Consider the following 18,677-nt stretch of genomic DNA (forward strand, 5'->3'; position numbering starts at 1 on the left):
GTGATGCAACATTCACGTGGATCATATGAGCGCCTCAGATGAAGGTCACTGATAAGAGAAAATACTTCAAGTGATTTAAGAGTCACTGATTCAATGATTGAGGGAATGTTTGAGTCGTCAAAGACTGTTAGTTGATCCTCAACAATCATTCTTTCACTCACAGCTGTGTGTGTTTCTATCAGCAGTTAGTGACTCTTGGTGACTTCAACTGAAGATGTTCATGAGTCAATGCAGCTCAAAACTTCTCTTTTATTGAGCTTCACGAACTGCTCGTCAAAAGTGCTGCAGACAGTCGTGGAGGAAAGTCGACTCACAAGAGAAGAAGCAACAAACTGCAGCCATGAGAATGAAATCACGACTGAAGTGTGAGACAAACTTGTGTTTCACCTGGTTTTCCATGAATGTGGAAGATTCTATCTTAGGTGGTCTGCACATGGAAGAGTCAGAGTCTTGCTCAGATCATTGGTGTCCTTGTAGAAGTAGACAGAACTTATTGACGGCCTGATGTTCTTCACAGAGAGGATCAGCAGGTCTCGGATGTTCTCAGTCTCCAGTGTGTCCAGCAGCATCAGACAGATGTGGACTCCACACTTCAGGTATGTTCTTCAGCCTCACCTGCTGACTACAACAGCTGCTAACTCACCAGTCAGCTGCTTCTGCTGCTTCATGAAGCTCTGATCCTGGACAACTCCACCTGTCAGCTTCATACATGAAGTAGAAGGTCTGGTGTGGCTGAGACTCTTGTTTAGTTTTAGAGAGAAGATGAGATTTGAATGTGACTCAGACTCTCTGGTCCTACTCTTGAAGAAAGTATTGCTCAACAGGTCCTGGTTAGACTTGGACTGAGACATACCTCTGGTGACCTCTGTAGGTCACATGATCAAGTCACATGTTTGTGTTTCAGCTGCTGGAGGACAAGGTCATGACCCTGGTGAAGGAGGAACTGGAGAGAGTGAAGAAGTTTCTCAGACCAGGTGAGCAGAAACACCTGGATGATGAGGAAGAGGAGCAGTTGAAGTGTGAAGAGGAGCAGATGAGGAGCAACAGAGAAGCTTTCCTGAAGATCATCCTGAACCTCCTGAGGAGCATGAAGCAGGAGGAGCTTGCTGGTCTTCTGTGGGGAAGTAAGAGGATTTGAACCTTCAACCTGCTGAAAATGAAGTCTTGAATCTATTAGAACATTCGAGATTGAAATTCCTGCAGCTGCTGAGAAGATTGATCTTCAGCTTTTAGAATCTTGTGACTCATGTGACTTCTCTTCTTCAGGAAGTCGTGTAGAAAAGATTCAACGACTGCTGAAGAGGAGCCTGAAGAAGAAGTTCCACAGTGTGTCTGAGGGGGTCGCTAAAGCAGGAAACTCTGCTCCTCTGAATCAGATCTACACGGAGCTCTACATCACTGAGGGGGGCACAGACCAGGTCAACCAGGAGCACGAGGTCCGACAGATCGAAGCAGCCACCAGGAACCAGACCAGACCAGAAACCACCATCAGACAAGAAGACCTCTTTAAAGCCTCACCTGAGAGAGACCCACCAATCAGGAGCCTGCTGACGAAGGGCGTGGCTGGAATTGGGAAGACCCTCCTGACACAGAAGGTCACTCTGGACTGGACTGAAGGCAAAGCTCACCAGAACTTCCACTTCATGTTTCCTTTCACCTTCAGAGAGCTGAACCTGCTGAAAGAGAAGAAGTTGAGTTTGGTGGAACTTGTTCATCTTTTCTTTCCTGAAACCAAAGATCTCAGCAGTTTTGAAGGACTCCAGGTTCTGTTCATCCTTGACGGTCTGGACGAGTGTCGACTCCCTCTGGACTTCCTCAACAGTCGGGTCCTCACAGCAGCTACAGAGTCCACCTCAGTAGACGTCCTCCTGACAAACCTCATCAGAGGGAATCTTCTTCCCTCAGCTCGTCTCTGGATGACCACACGACCTGCAGCAGCCAATCAGATCCCTCCTGAGTGTGTGGACATGGTGACAGAGGTCAGAGGGTTCACTGACCTCCAGAAGGAGGAGTACTTCAGGAAGAGGTCCAGTGATGAGGAGCAGACCAGCACCATCATCTCTCACATCAAGAACTCCCGAAGCCTCCACATCATGTGTCACATCCCGATCTTCTGCTGGATCACTGCCACAGTTCTGGAGGACATGTTGAAGAGCGGAGACACAGGACAGCTGCCCAACACCCTGACTGAGATGTTCATCTACTTCCTGGTGGTTCTGTCCAAAGTCAAGAAGCTGAAGTACCATGGAGCAGCTTGGACAGACACAGTTTGGGATCCTGAGAGCAGCAAGATGATGGAGTCTCTGGGAAAACTGGCTTTTGAGCACCTGAAGAAAGGAAACTTGGTCTTCTATGAATCAGACCTGACAGAGAGTGACATCGACATCACAGCTGCTTCACTTCACTCAGGAGTCTTCACTCAGATCTTCAGAGAGGAGAGAGGACTGTACCAGGACCAGATGTTCTGCTTCATCCACCTGAGTCTTCAGGAGTTTCTGGCTGCTCTTCATGTTCACCAGAAGTTCTTCAACTCTGAAGTCAACCTGCAGTCAAGAATCGTTGACATAGAAAAGTTCTACCAGAAAGAAATCAATGATGCTGTAGAAAGTCCAAATGGACATCTGGACTTGTTCCTGCGCTTCCTTCTGGGTCTTTCTCTGCAGACCAGCCAGAGTCTCCTGACAGGTTTATTGAAACAAACAGGAAGAAGCTCTTGGACCAATCAGGACACAGCAAAGCTCATTAAGAAGAAGATCAGTGAGAATGTGTCTCCAGAGAGAATCATCAACCTGTTCCACTGTCTGAATGAAGTGAAGGACACTTCTCTGGTGGAGGAGGTCCAACAGCAGCTGAGATCAGGACGTCTCTCCACAGATCAACTGTCTCCTGCTCAATGGTCCACCCTGGCCTTCATCTTACTGTCCTCAGAGGAACATCTGGACGAGTTTGACCTGAAGAAATACTCTGCTTCAGAGGAGGTTCTTGAGAGGCTTCTGCCGATGGTTCAAGCTTCACATAAAGTTCTGTAAGTGGATCATTGGAACATCTCTGAAGATATAAACATCAACGTTTGATTTCCTGTTTCATTTTTTTCAGGCTGAGAGACTGTAAACTGACAGAGAGAAGTTGTTCACTTCTGTCCTCAGTCCTCAGCTCTCCGTCCTCTAGTCTGACTCAACTGGACCTGAGTAGAAACTTCGACCTGCAGGATCCAGGAGTGGAGCTGCTGTCTGCTGGACTGAAGAGTCCACACTGTCACCTGGAGACTCTCAGGTCAGAACATCATTTCTACAGCTTCAGAGCTGAAATGTGAAAGTCAGAGGTGAGACTCCAGAGAGTTTTGTCAAGTCGAGTCTTTAGTAAATAATCCTGAGTTCAAGTCACAAATCAATTAGAGGAGTCGACTCTCGAGTCATAAATCACTAGCATGAATCAACTCTCGAGTCACAAATCACAAGTTCAAGTCGACTCTTGAGTCGCAAGTAACTAGTAGGATTTGACTCTCGAGTCACACATCACTATTCCAGGTCAAGTGTCGAGTCACTAATAACTTGTCTGAGTCGACTCTCTAGTCAGAAATAACTCATTGGGGGCAAGTTTCGAATTACAAATCACCAGTCCGAGTCAAGTCTTGAGTCAGAGAACACGAGTCTGAGTCAAGTTTATAGTTACAAGTCCGATTCAAGTGTCGAGTCACAAGTTAAAGTTAATTCTCATATCAAGTCACACATTCCTAGTCCCAGTGAACACTGAAGAGACAAATAACTAGTCCGAGTCAAGTCTCAAGTAACAGATCCAGAATCTGAGTCGACTCTCAAGCCCAAAATCACAAGGACGACTCAGGTTTGAGTCACAAATCACTAGTTTAGGTCAAGTCTTAAGTCATAAATCACTAGTCCTAGTCGACACTTGAGTCACAAATAACTAGTATGAGTCGAGTCACTATAAATAAGTCCCAGTTGACTCGAGTCACAAATTCCGAGTCTCAGTCACGAGTCATAGGTGTGACTCGAGTCTCCATCTCTGCCAAAAGTATTGTCTTGAAACATGGAAGGAGATTATTTCCAAATATCAATGAAAAGGTGAGTAAACTCTTGATTTGACCCTCGCAGGCCTCCATATTCAAACCTGGAAATACAGAGAAAACATTTGAAACCTGGAGATTTAAAGAAACGACACATGTTTGAACAATGATGGAGGGAAACTTTGAAGACTTTGATGAATGAAAACATAATTAGAAGTAGAAAATAACAAGTTTATAGAAAGAAAACTTGATAGAAATCTTCAATTGAGACATTTTCATGAATCACAAATAAAAGGTGTCACCAGATGAAAACAAGTTGATCGATGTATTGATTGATAAACAACCTTCAAAAATAATCTACAAACATCTTTGTTTTTCTCATGACTTTTATTCATTTATTTCTATTGTGACTTTAGTTTTTCTTCTTCTCTTGTGTTTGTTTCTGGTATAAAAACAACATCAATCCTCTCACAACAGTCTCTGTGTATCATGTGACACTTTTATAAATAATGAAACAAAGTCAGGAAAGTGTTGAACTGATGAAAACATCATTATTTCATGTGTTTGATCAAGTTGATCCTGATTGATAGAAAAGTCTTCAAATATTCACACAATCATGTGATGATCTTATGAATGTAAAGAGTTCAGTGTTTCCTCAAATCAAGTCTTTCAAGTCAAAATAGAGAAAAAGTCACTTGTTGACGACACTCGTCTCTTTCACAGGCTGAACTCCTGTCGACTGACAGAGAGAAGTTGTTCACTTCTGTCCTCAGTCCTCAGCTCTCCGTCCTCTAGTCTGACTCAACTGGACCTGAGTGACAACTTGAACCTGCAGGATCCAGGAGTGGAGCTGCTGTCTGCTGGACTGAAGAGTCCACACTGTCACCTGGAGACTCTCAGGTCAGAACATCATTTCTACAGCTTCAGAGCTGAAATGTGAAAGTCAGAGGTGAGACTCCAGAGAGTCAAAGTTTTGTCTTCAGTTTGTTCTTCAATGAAGCAGCTGATTCTAAGTGACATCAGTCTTCAGCAGGTTCTGACACTTGAACTTTGTTTATTTTGACTTCTGCTGGGGTCGTGCTGTTCAGTATGTTGACACATATTTACTGATCTCAAATACATTCAAAGACATTTGAGTGACACTTGTGATGTTCTAACTTGTTCTGTTTCTAGATTTCAATGCAGGGTAATGTTCATGGTGATGTGAGCATGTGTGATAAACACATCAGGAACTGTATGAAAACTGAAACATGTTCTTCTTCATCACAAGTCATATCATCATCACAATATTGAACAGTGTCATCACACATCCTGCTCTTATCTCTTCATTTCTACTCATCTTTGTCACCATTCTTGATTTCTCTTTTCCTTTCTCTTGTTGTTTTGTTCGTCACACATCACTAGTCCGAGTCAAGTGTCGAGTCACACATCACTAGTCCGAGTCAAGTGTCGAGTCACACATCACTAGTCCGAGTCAAGTGTCGAGTCACACATCACTAGTCCGAGTCAGGTGTCGAGTCACACATCACTAGTCCGAGTCAAGTGTCGAGTCACACATCACTAGTCCGAGTCAAGTCTCGAGTCACACATCACTAGTCCGAGTCAAGTGTCGAGTCACACATCACTAGTCCGAGTCAAGTGTCGAGTCACACATCACTAGTCCGAGTCAAGTGTCGAGTCACACATCACTAGTCCGAGTCAAGTGTCGAGTCACACATCACTAGTCCGAGTCAAGTGTCGAGTCACACATCACTAGTCCGAGTCAAGTGTCGAGTCACACATCACTAGTCCGAGTCAAGTGTCGAGTCACACATCACTAGTCCGAGTCAAGTGTCGAGTCACACATCACTAGTCCGAGTCAAGTGTCGAGTCACACATCACTAGTCCGAGTCAAGTGTCGAGTCACACATCACTAGTCCGAGTCAAGTGTCGAGTCACACATCACTAGTCCGAGTCAAGTGTCGAGTCACACATCACTAGTACGAGTCAAAACTCGAGTCATAAATCACTAGTCCGACTCAAGTTTCGAGTCATAAATCTCTAGTCCGAGTCAAGTCTCGAGTCATAAATCACTAGTTCGAGTCAAGTCTCGAGTCATAAATCACTAGTCCGAGTCAAGTCTCGAGTCATAAATCACTAGTCCGAGTCAAGTCTCGAGTCATAAATCTCTAGTCCGAGTCAAGTCTCGAGTCATAAATCATTAGTCCGACTCAAGTTTCGAGTCATAAATCTCTAGTCCGAGTCAAGTCTCGAGTCATAAATCACTAGTCCGAGTCAAGTCTCGAGTCATAAATCTCTAGTCCGAGTCAAGTCTCGAGTCATAAATCACTAGTCCGAGTCAAGTCTCGAGTCATAAATCACTAGTCCGAGTCAAGTCTCGAGTCATAAATCACTAGTCAGAGTCAAGACTCGAGTCATAAATCATTAGTCCGAGTCAAGTCTCGAGTCATAAATCATTAGTCTGAGTCAAGTCTCGAGTCATTAATCACTAGTCAGAGTCAAGACTCGAGTCATAAATCATTAGTCCGAGTTAAGTTTCAAGTCATAAATCACTAGTCCGAGTCAAGTCTCGAGTCATAAATCACTAGTCCGAGTCAAGTCTCGAGTCATAAATCACTAGTTCGAGTCAAGTTTCGAGTCATAAATCTCTAGTCCGAGTCAAGTCTCGAGTCATAAATCACTAGTTCGAGTCAAGTCTCGAGTCATAAATCACTAGTCCGAGTTAAGTTTCAAGTCATAAATCACTAGTCCGAGTCAAGTCTCGAGTCATAAATCACTAGTCTGTGTCAAGTCTCGAGTCATAAATCACTAGTCCGACTCAAGTTTCGAGTCATAAATCTCTAGTCCGAGTCAAGTCTCGAGTCATAAATCACTAGTTCGAGTCAAGTCTCGAGTCATAAATCACTAGTCCGAGTCAAGTCTCGAGTCATAAATCACTAGTCCGACTCAAGTTTCGAGTCATAAATCTCTAGTCCGAGTCAAGTCTCGAGTCATAAATCACTAGTTCGAGTCAAGTCTCGAGTCATAAATCACTAGTCCGAGTCAAGTCTCGAGTCATAAATCACTAGTCAGAGTCAAGACTCGAGTCATAAATCACTAGTCCCAGTCAAGTCTCGAGTCATAAATCACTAGTCAGAGTCAAGTCTCGAGTCATAAATCACTAGTCAGAGTCAAGACTCGAGTCATAAATCACTAGTCCCAGTCAAGTCTCGAGTCATAAATCACTAGTCAGAGTCAAGTCTCGAGTCATAAATCACTAGTCAGAGTCAAGACTCGAGTCATAAATCACTAGTCCCAGTCAAGTCTCGAGTCATAAATCACTAGTCAGAGTCAAGTCTCAAGTCATAAATCATTAGTCCGACTCAAGTTTCGAGTCATAAATCACTAGTCAGAGTCAAGTCTCAAGTCATAAATCATTAGTCCGACTCAAGTTTCGAGTCATAAATCTCTAGTCCGAGTCAAGTCTCGAGTCATAAATCACTAGTCCGAGTCAAGTCTCGAGTCATAAATCTCTAGTCCGAGTCAAGTCTCGAGTCATAAATCACTAGTCCGAGTCAAGTCTCGAGTCATAAATCACTAGTCCGAGTCAAGTCTCGAGTCATAAATCACTAGTCAGAGTCAAGACTCGAGTCATAAATCATTAGTCCGAGTCAAGTCTCGAGTCATAAATCATTAGTCCGAGTCAAGTCTCGAGTCATAAATCACTAGTCAGAGTCAAGACTCGAGTCATAAATCATTAGTCAGAGTCAAGTCTCGAGTCATAAATCCCTAGTCCAAGTCAAGTCTCGAGTCATAAATTACTAGTCAGAGTCAAGTCTCGAGTCATAAATCACTAGTCAGAGTCAAGTCTCGAGTCATAAATCATTAGTCCGACTCAAGTTTCGAGTCATAAATCTCTAGTCCGAGTCAAGTCTCGAGTCATAAATCACTAGTCCGAGTCAAGTCTCGAGTCATAAATCATTAGTCCGACTCAAGTTTCGAGTCATAAATCTCTAGTCCGAGTCAAGTCTCGAGTCATAAATCACTAGTCAGAGTCAAGTCTCGAGTCATAAATCATTAGTCCGACTCAAGTTTCGAGTCATAAATCTCTAGTCCGAGTCAAGTCTCGAGTCATAAATCACTAGTCCGAGTCAAGTCTCGAGTCATAAATCACTAGTCCGAGTCAAGTCTCGAGTCATAAATCACTAGTCCGAGTCAAGTCTCGAGTCATAAATCACTAGTCCGAGTCAAGTCTCGAGTCATAAATCACTAGTCCGAGTCAAGTCTCGAGTCATAAATCACTAGTCCGAGTCAAGTCTCGAGTTATAAATCACTAGTCTGAGTCAAGTCTCGAGTCATAAATCACTAGTCCGAGTCAAGTCTCGAGTCATAAATCACTAGTCCGAGTCAAGTCTCGAGTCATAAATCTCTAGTCCGAGTCAAGTCTCGAGTCATAAATAACTAATTTGAGTCAAGTCTCGAGTCATAAATCACTAATTTGAGTCAAGTCTCGAGTCATAAATCACTAGTCCGAGTCAAGTCTCGAGTCATAAATCACTATTTTGAGTCAAGTCTCGAGTCATAAATCACTAGTCCGAGTCAAGTCTCGAGTCATAAATCACTAATTTGAGTCAAGTCTCGAGTCATAAATCACTAATTTGAGTCAAGTCTCGAGTCATAAATCACTCATTTGAGTCAAGTCTCGAGTCATAAATCACTAATTTGAGTCAAGTCTCGAGTCATAAATCACTAATTTGAGTCAAGTCTTGAGTCATAAATCACTAATTTGAGTCAAGTCTCGAGTCATAAATCACTAATTTGAGTCAAGTCTCGAGTCATAAATCACTAATTTGAGTCAAGTCTCGAGTCATAAATCACTAGTCCGAGTCATGTCTCGAGTCATAAATCACTAATTTGAGTCAAGTCTCGAGTCATAAATCACTAATTTGAGTCAAGTCTCGAGTCATAAATCACTAGTCCGAGTCATGTCTCGAGTCATAAATCACTAATTTGAGTCAAGTCTCGAGTCATAAATCACTTTTATTCATTTATTTCTATTGTGACTTTAGTTTTTCTTCTTCTCTTGTGTTTGTTTCTGGTATAAAAACAACATCAATCCTCTCACAACAGTCTCTGTGTATCATGTGACACTTTTATAAATAATGAAACAAAGTCAGGAAAGTGTTGAACTGATGAAAACATCATTATTTCATGTGTTTGATCAAGTTGATCCTGATTGATAGAAAAGTCTTCAAATATTCACACAATCATGTGATGATCTTATGAATGTAAAGAGTTCAGTGTTTCCTCAAATCAAGTCTTTCAAGTCAAAATAGAGAAAAAGTCACTTGTTGACGTTTCCGTCTCTTTCACAGGCTGAACTTATGTGGACTGACAGAGAGAAGTTGTTCACTTCTGTCCTCAGTCCTCAGCTCTCCGTCCTCTAGTCTGACTCAACTGGACCTGAGTTACAACAAAGACCTGAAGGATCCAGGAGTGGAGCTGCTGTCTGCTGGACTGAAGAGTCCACACTGTCACCTGGAGACTCTCAGGTCAGAACATAATTTCTACAGCTTCAGAGCTGAAATGTGAAAGTCAGAGGTGAGACTCCAGAGAGTCAAAGTTTTGTCTTCAGTTTGTTCTTCAATGAAGCAGCTGATTCTAAGTGACATCAGTCTTCAGCAGGTTCTGACACTTGAACTTTGTTTATTTTGACTTCTGCTGGGGTCGTGCTGTTCAGTATGTTGACACATATTTACTGATCTCAAATACATTCAAAGACATTTGAGTGACACTTGTGATGTTCTAACTTGTTCTGTTTCTAGATTTCAATGCAGGGTAATGTTCATGGTGATGTGAGCATGTGTGATAAACACATCAGGAACTGTATGAAAACTGAAACATGTTCTTCTTCATCACAAGTCATATCATCATCACAATATTGAACAGTGTCATCACACATCCTGCTCTTATCTCTTCATTTCTACTCATCTTTGTCACCATTCTTGATTTCTCTCTTCCTTTCTCTTGTTGTTTTGTTCGTCACACATCACTAGTCCGAGTCAAGTGTCGAGTCACACATCACTAGTCCGAGTCAAGTGTCGAGTCACACATCACTAGTCCGAGTCAAGTGTCGAGTCACACATCACTAGTCCGAGTCAAGTGTCGAGTCACACATCACTAGTCCGAGTCAAGTGTCGAGTCACACATCACTAGTCCGAGTCAAGTGTCGAGTCACACATCACTAGTCCGAGTCAAGTGTCGAGTCACACATCACTAGTCCGAGTCAAGTTTCGAGTCATACATCACTAGTCCGAGTCAAGTGTCGAGTCACACATCACTAGTCCGAGTCAAGTGTCGAGTCACACATCACTAGTCCGAGTCAGGTGTCGAGTCACACATCACTAGTCCGAGTCAAGTGTCGAGTCACACATCACTAGTCCGAGTCAAGTGTCGAGTCACACATCACTAGTCCGAGTCAAGTGTCGAGTCACACATCACTAGTCCGAGTCAAGTGTCGAGTCACACATCACTAGTCCGAGTCAAGTTTCGAGTCATAAATCTCTAGTCCGAGTCAAGTGTCGAGTCACACATCACTAGTACGAGTCAAAACTCGAGTCATAAATCACTAGTCCGAGTCAAGTCTCGAGTCATAAATCACTAGTCCGAGTCAAGTGTCGAGTCACACATCACTAGTACGAGTCAAAACTCGAGTCATAAATCATTAGTCCGAGTTAAGTTTCAAGTCATAAATCACTAGTCCGAGTCAAGTCTCGAGTCATAAATCACTAGTCCGAGTCAAGTCTCGAGTCATAAATCACTAGTCCGACTCAAGTTTCGAGTCATAAATCTCTAGTCCGAGTCAAGTCTCGAGTCATAAATCACTAGTTCGAGTCAAGTCTCGAGTCATAAATCACTAGTCCGACTCAAGTTTCGAGTCATAAATCTCTAGTCCGAGTCAAGTCTCGAGTCATAAATCACTAGTTCGAGTCAAGTCTCGAGTCATAAATCACTAGTCCGAGTCAAGTCTCGAGTCATAAATCACTAGTCAGAGTCAAGACTCGAGTCATAAATCACTAGTCCGAGTCAAGTCTCTGGTCATAAATCACTAGTCAGAGTCAAGTCTCAAGTCATAAATCATTAGTCCGACTCAAGTTTCGAGTCATAAATCTCTAGTTTGAGTCAAGTCTCGAGTCATAAATCACTAGTCCGAGTCAAGTCTCGAGTCATAAATCACTAGTCCGAGTCAAGTCTCGAGTCATAAATCTCTAGTCCGAGTCAAGTCTCGAGTCATAAATCACTAGTCCGAGTCAAGTCTCGAGTCATAAATCACTAGTCCGAGTCAAGTCTCGAGTCATAAATCACTAGTCAGAGTCAAGTCTCAAGTCATAAATCATTAGTCCGACTCAAGTTTCGAGTCATAAATCTCTAGTCCGAGTCAAGTCTCGAGTCATAAATCACTAGTCCGAGTCAAGTCTCGAGTCATAAATCTCTAGTCCGAGTCAAGTCTCGAGTCATAAATCACTAGTCCGAGTCAAGTCTCGAGTCATAAATCACTAGTCCGAGTCAAGTCTCGAATCATAAATCACTAGTCAGAGTCAAGACTCGAGTCATAAATCATTAGTCCGAGTCAAGTCTCGAGTCATAAATCATTAGTCCGAGTCAAGTCTCGAGTCATTAATCACTAGTCAGAGTCAAGACTCGAGTCATAAATCATTAGTCCGAGTTAAGTTTCAAGTCATAAATCACTAGTCCGAGTCAAGTCTCGAGTCATAAATCACTAGTCCGAGTCAAGTCTCGAGTCATAAATCACTAGTTCGAGTCAAGTTTCGAGTCATAAATCTCTAGTCCGAGTCAAGTCTCGAGTCATAAATCACTAGTTCGAGTCAAGTCTCGAGTCATAAATCACTAGTCCGAGTTAAGTTTCAAGTCATAAATCACTAGTCCGAGTCAAGTCTCGAGTCATAAATCACTAGTCTGTGTCAAGTCTCGAGTCATAAATCACTAGTCCGACTCAAGTTTCGAGTCATAAATCTCTAGTCCGAGTCAAGTCTCGAGTCATAAATCACTAGTTCGAGTCAAGTCTCGAGTCATAAATCACTAGTCCGAGTCAAGTCTCGAGTCATAAATCACTAGTCCGACTCAAGTTTCGAGTCATAAATCTCTAGTCCGAGTCAAGTCTCGAGTCATAAATCACTAGTTCGAGTCAAGTCTCGAGTCATAAATCACTAGTCCGAGTCAAGTCTCGAGTCATAAATCACTAGTCCGACTCAAGTTTCGAGTCATAAATCTCTAGTCCGAGTCAAGTCTCGAGTCATAAATCACTAGTTCGAGTCAAGTCTCGAGTCATAAATCACTAGTCCGAGTCAAGTCTCAAGTCATAAATCACTAGTCAGAGTCAAGACTCGAGTCATAAATCACTAGTCCCAGTCAAGTCTCGAGTCATAAATCACTAGTCAGAGTCAAGTCTCCAGTCATAAATCACTAGTCCGAGTCAAGTCTCGAGTCATAAATCTCTAGTCCGAGTCAAGTCTCGAGTCATAAATGACTAATTTGAGTCAAGTCTCGAGTCATAAATCACTAATTTGAGTCAAGTCTCGAGTCATAAATCACTAGTCCGAGTCAAGTCTCGAGTCATAAATCACTAATTTGAGTCAAGTCTCGAGTCATAAATCTCTAGTCCGAGTCAAGTCTCGAGTCATAAATGACTAATTTGAGTCAAGTCTCGAGTCATAAATCACTAATTTGAGTCAAGTCTCGAGTCATAAATCACTAGTCCGAGTCAAGTCTCGAGTCATAAATCACTAATTTGAGTCAAGTCTCGAGTCATAAATCACTAGTCCGAGTCAAGTCTCGAGTCATAAATCACTAATTTGAGTCAAGTCTCGAGTCATAAATCACTAATTTGAGTCAAGTCTCGAGTCATAAATCACTAGTCTGAGTCAAGTCTCGAGTCATAAATCACTAGTCCGAGTCAAGTCTCGAGTCATAAATCACTAGTCCGACTCAAGTTTCGAGTCATAAATCTCTAGTCCGAGTCAAGTCTCGAGTCATAAATCACTAGTTCGAGTCAAGTCTCGAGTCATAAATCACTAGTCCGAGTCAAGTCTCGAGTCATAAATCACTAGTCCGAGTCAAGTCTCGAGTCATAAATCACTAGTCCGAGTCAAGTCTCGATTCATAAATTACTAGTCCGAGTCAAGTCTCGAGTCATAAATCTCTAGTCCGAGTCAAGTCTCGAGTCATAAATCACTAGTCCGAGTCAAGTCTCGAGTCATAAATCACTAGTCCGAGTCAAGTCTCGAGTCATAAATCACTAGTCCGAGTCAAGTCTCCAGTCATAAATCACTAGTCCGAGTCAAGTCTCGAGTCATAAATCTCTAGTCCGAGTCAAGTCTCGAGTCATAAATGACTAATTTGAGTCAAGTCTCGAGTCATAAATCACTAATTTGAGTCAAGTCTCGAGTCATAAATCACTAGTCCGAGTCAAGTCTCGAGTCATAAATCACTAATTTGAGTCAAGTCTCGAGTCATAAATCACTAGTCCGAGTCAAGTCTCGAGTCATAAATCACTAATTTGAGTCAAGTCTCGAGTCATAAATCACTAATTTGAGTCAAGTCTCGAGTCATAAATCACTAATTTGAGTCAAGTCTCGATTCAAAAATCACTTTTATTCATTTATTTCTATTGTGACTTTAGTTTTTCTTCTTCTCTTGTGTTTGTTTCTGGTATAAAAACAACATCAATCCTCTCACAACAGTCTCTGTGTATCATGTGACACTTTTATAAATAATGAAACAAAGTCAGGAAAGTGTTGAACTGATGAAAACATCATTATTTCATGTGTTTGATCAAGTTGATCCTGATTGATAGAAAAGTCTTCAAATATTCACACAATCATGTGATGATCTTATGAATGTAAAGAGTTCAGTGTGTCCTCAAATCAAGTCTTTCAAGTCAAAATAGAGAAAAAGTCACTTGTTGACGACACTCGTCTCTTTCACAGGCTGACCTGCTGTGGACTGACAGAGAGAAGTTGTTCACTTCTGTCCTCAGTCCTCAGCTCTCCGTCCTCTAGTCTGACTCAACTGGACCTGAGTAAAAACTACCTGAAGGATCCAGGAGTGGAGCTGCTGTCTGCTGGACTGAAGAGTCCACACTGTCACCTGGAGACTCTCAGGTCAGAACATCATTTCTACAGCTTCAGAGCTGAAATGTGAAAGTCAGAGGTGAGACTCCAGAGAGTCAAAGTTTTGTCTTCAGTTTGTTCTTCAATGAAGCAGCTGATTCTAAGTGACATCAGTCTTCAGCAGGTTCTGACACTTGAACTTTGTTTATTTTGACTTCTGCTGGGGTCGTGCTGTTCAGTATGTTGACACATATTTACTGATCTCAAATACATTCAAAGACATTTGAGTGACACTTGTGATGTTCTAACTTGTTCTGTTTCTAGATTTCAATGCAGGGTAATGTTCATGGTGATGTGAGCATGTGTGATAAACACATCAGGAACTGTATGAAAACTGAAACATGTTCTTCTTCATCACAAGTCATATCATCATCACAATATTGAACAGTGTCATCACACATCCTGCTCTTATCTCTTCATTTCTACTCATCTTTGTCACCATTCTTGATTTCTCTCTTCCTTTCTCTTGTTGTTTTGTTCGTCACACATCACTAGTCCGAGTCAAGTGTCGAGTCACACATCACTAGTCCGAGTCAAGTGTCGAGTCACACATCACTAGTCCGAGTCAAGTGTCGAGTCACACATCACTAGTCCGAGTCAAGTGTCGAGTCACACATCACTAGTCCGAGTCAAGTTTCGAGTCATAATTCACCAGTCCGAGTCAAGTCTCGAGGCATAAATCTCTAGTCCGAGTCAAGTCTCGAGTCATAAATCACTAGTCTGAGTCAAGTCTCGAGTCATAAATCACTAATTTGAGTCAAGTCTCGAGTCATAAATCACTAATTTGAGTCAAGTCTCGAGTCATAAATCACTAATTTGAGTCAAGTCTTGAGTCATAAATCACTAATTTGAGTCAAGTCTCGAGTCATAAATCACTAATTTGAGTCAAGTCTCGAGTCATAAATCACTAATTTGAGTCAAGTCTCGAGTCATAAATCACTAGTCCGAGTCAAGTCTCGAGTCATAAATCACTAATTTGAGTCAAGTCTCGAGTCATAAATCACTAATTTGAGTCAAGTCTCGAGTCATAAATCACTAATTTGAGTCAAGTCTTGAGTCATAAATCACTAATTTGAGTCAAGTCTCGAGTCATAAATCACTAGTCCGAGTCAAGTTTCGAGTCATAAATCACTAATTTGAGTCAAGTCTCGAGTCATAAATCACTAATTTGAGTCAAGTTTCGAGTCATAAATCACTAATTTGAGTCAAGTCTTGAGTCATAAATCACTAATTTGAGTCAAGTCTCGAGTCATAAATCACTAGTCCGAGTCAAGTTTCGAGTCATAAATCACTAGTCCGAGTCAAGTTTCGAGTCATAAATCACTAATTTGAGTCAAGTCTTGAGTCATAAATCACTAATTTGAGTCAAGTCTCGAGTCATAAATCACTTTTATTCATTTATTTCTATTGTGACTTTAGTTTTTCTTCTTCTCTTGTGTTTGTTTCTGGTATAAAAACAACATCAATCCTCTCACAACAGTCTCTGTGTATCATGTGACACTTTTATAAATAATGAAACAAAGTCAGGAAAGTGTTGAACTGATGAAAACATCATTATTTCATGTGTTTGATCAAGTTGATCCTGATTGATAGAAAAGTCTTCAAATATTCACACAATCATGTGATGATCTTATGAATGTAAAGAGTTCAGTGTTTCCTCAAATCAAGTCTTTCGAGTCAAAATAGAGAAAAAGTCACTTGTTGACGACACTCGTCTCTTTCACAGGCTGAACTTATGTGGACTGACAGAGAGAAGTTGTTCACTTCTGTCCTCACTCCTCAGCTCTCCGTCCTCTAGTCTGACTCAACTGGACCTGAGTTACAACGACTACCTGCAGGATCCAGGAGTGGAGCTGCTGTCTGCTGGACTGAAGAGTCCACACTGTCACCTGGAGACTCTCAGGTCAGAACATCATGTCTTCAGTTCTTCTGGTCTCATGATTTAATGAAACTGTTTCTCCTTCATTACAGTCTGTCAAGGTGTCAGATCTCAGCAGGAGGTTGTTCTTCTCTGGCCTCAGCTCTGACATCTAACCCGTCCCATCTGAGAGAGCTGGACCTGAGCTACAACGATCCAGGAGGACCAGGACTGGAGCTGCTGTCTGCTGGACTGGAGAGTCCAGACTGGAGGCTGGAGACTCTCAGGTATGGACGGAGCAGCAGAACTCACTGACTGAGCTCCAAAGATCTTCTGAACATGTGATCAGAAGCAGAGAGATGTGAGTGTGTGACGCTGATCAGACTCTTCATCTGAACTGAGCACATGAATCAAACTCTCAGAGCTTCTCCATGTTCTCCTGCTGGACACCAGTGGAAGAACAAGGAGACAGTGGAGACTGAGCGAGTGTTTCTAGATCCATCTTTGTTGTGGTCAACACAGTCATGAAAGAACGTCCACTTAGCAGCATGAAGTCATGAAACATCTGAAGTCAAATGAATCTGATCTTCTCAATGTTTCTTCCTCCAGGCTGGATCGTGGACCACAGAGATCAACATCTGGAGATGAGAAGTGTAAGTTTGATTTGATTGATGGATGAGAACTCCTCAACTCTGTCAGCTTCTCGTGGAGCAGTTGTGATGTTGGTGACTTCATGTTACACTTGAATCTGCTGATGGAGCTTCATCAAGTCCAGGTCACTGCCCAGAACACTGGTCACCAACATGGTGTCCAGCAGCAGCTGGTGAGGAGCCTCCGTGCAGATGTAGAAGCAGCAATGTTGACTTTCCTCATCATCTCACACTCATTCATTCACTCTTTTCACTCTTTGACTTGAGAGTGCAAATGAAGATCATCACGTTCTCAGTGGAGTGAGAAGATCTCAGTGCAGCATCTCACCTGGATGATGGTGGAGATGAACGCAGAGATGTTTCCACAACATGAAGAAACATCATGTTAGCTACATGCTAGTTTAGCTGCTGACTTGATATGGACACACTGGTGTCAATCAAATGTGACAGTCATCTCCTCAAGATTATTATGGGATGTTCCAGTTCTGCTGGTTCTTCTCTGGAGGTGGTCCCAGTCTCAGAAGACTTCACTTTGATGATGATCTCCACTAGATGTCAACAAACAGAGCAGCCCTCCCTGGCTTGCTGGGACACTGAGTCCATGATTGTCTTGAAGAGAAAGTTCTTCCACCATCATCACCTCTCGTGTCTTCTTCTCTCAGACTTCCGTCCACTCTCACTGGACCCGGACACAGCACACCGGCGCCTCCTACTGTCCAACGACAACAGGACGGTGGAACTTGTGACGCAGGATCAGGATTATCTGGACCATCCCGACAGATTCCACCGGTGTCTTCAGGTGATGAGCAGAGAAGCTGTGACTGGACCATGTTTCTGTGAGCTGGAGTGGAGAGGAGGAGCTTCTATCGCACTGACTCTCAGAAGAGACGGAGGGAAAGAAGACGAGTCTGAGTTTGGACAGAACCGTTATTCCTGGAGTCTGAGCTGCTCTGATGATGAAGGATATAAATTCTGTCACAATAAGATAGAAACTGTCATCAAGAGTCAAGAAGTTTCTCACAGAGTAAGAGTGAAGATCAACGATCCTGAATCTGGATATTTGCAGTTTTACAGTGACTCCTCTAATGGTCTTCTTATACGCCTCAACACCTTCTTCATCTCCACTGAACCTTTGTACCTGGGATTTGGACTCAAAGAGGTTCCTGGTTCTGGTTCTTCAGTGTGTGTGCGTGAGCTGAGGATGTGAGTGTGTTCCTCCATCAAACGTGTGTAGCTGCTGTCAATCATCATGAAAAGTGCTGACAGTGAGGAAAGAAGAAATCTGCTCCTGAAACAAACGTGTTGTTTTGAAGGAAGAAAGAATGTGAAGAATTGTTGAAGAAACTTTCTCTTTCATCACTTGTTGTTCAGTCGACTGTAAGAGTTGAAGCTCAAGTACAGCCGAGCACATGTCAGGATCTTCTGATGGTTGATGTTCTGATGATGCACACACGTGACAACATGAATATGAAGTGTAGCGTTCATACTTCTGTCACTTCTTTCTCTTTTATTCTGACAATAAAGTGCATCAGTCTCCATGAAGCATAAACCTGACGACCTGAAATACAATCAAAGAAAACACTCGTCTCTGAACTGAAGCAAAAGTTGATCATTGACTCTATTGTTGACACTCAGCAGTAACTTCAGCAGCTAAACTGTCGACTGACGCTCTAAACTTCACATCCACACGGTAAGTGGTGCGTTCATGGACCAATTCAAACTATGAGATGAAATAACAGCTTTAATCAAAAGTCATCAATGTGGTGTTCAAAAGATGCTGAGACGAGGGAGACGGCAGCGTAAAGAACTGACTGGATATAAAAGGAGGACAAAACATTCCAGAGGTATCAAAGGCAGATGCTCCAAACTTGATAAATAATTGAGACTCTCACTCGCTCTTGGGTTCCGTTTATTAAAGATCGTGACAGAAACGTTAAATTCAATCATTCAATATTCTGATATTCTCCCATAAAAGC

At 42.3% G+C, this 18,677-nt stretch overlaps 1 protein-coding gene across 3 annotated transcripts; it reads left to right on the top strand.

Annotated features, from left to right (window-relative positions):
* The first annotated feature begins 794 nt into the window (after window positions 1-794).
* On the top strand, window positions 795-18,197 carry LOC148083108 (NACHT, LRR and PYD domains-containing protein 3-like). Of its 3 annotated transcripts, none has more exons than XM_087786230.1 (10): window positions 795-1,124; window positions 1,267-3,025; window positions 3,097-3,273; window positions 4,748-4,924; window positions 9,379-9,555; window positions 14,011-14,184; window positions 15,920-16,096; window positions 16,165-16,338; window positions 16,661-16,704; window positions 17,364-18,197. In XM_087786230.1, the coding sequence occupies exons 1-10, from the start codon at window positions 890-892 to the stop codon at window positions 17,906-17,908; spliced, it is 3,639 nt and encodes a 1,212-aa protein (XP_087642356.1). In that variant the 5' UTR covers window positions 795-889; the 3' UTR covers window positions 17,909-18,197. The 3 variants fall into 3 exon arrangements, with proteins under 3 accessions (XP_087642356.1, XP_087642357.1, XP_087642358.1); XM_087786231.1 differs by having other exon boundaries at window positions 796-1,124; window positions 15,977-16,096; XM_087786232.1 differs by lacking the exon at window positions 9,379-9,555 and having other exon boundaries at window positions 796-1,124.
* The last annotated feature ends 480 nt before the right edge of the window (window positions 18,198-18,677 follow it).

This window comes from Callionymus lyra, chromosome 3, assembly GCF_982586985.1.
Source record: "Callionymus lyra chromosome 3, fCalLyr1.hap1.1, whole genome shotgun sequence".
Lineage (NCBI taxonomy): Eukaryota > Metazoa > Chordata > Actinopteri > Syngnathiformes > Callionymidae > Callionymus > Callionymus lyra.

Bases quoted from the DNA above. Each gene is read 5' to 3' on its own strand.
- LOC148083108 (XM_087786230.1), top strand. From the start codon at position 890: ATGTTTGTGTTTCAGCTGCTGGAGGACAAGGTCATGACCCTGGTGAAG. The intron at 1,125-1,266 runs GTAAGAGGATTT...TCTCTTCTTCAG, and splicing joins TGCTGGTCTTCTGTGGGGAA to GAAGTCGTGTAGAAAAGATT. The intron at 9,556-14,010 runs GTCAGAACATAA...TCTCTTTCACAG, and splicing joins TGTCACCTGGAGACTCTCAG to GCTGACCTGCTGTGGACTGA.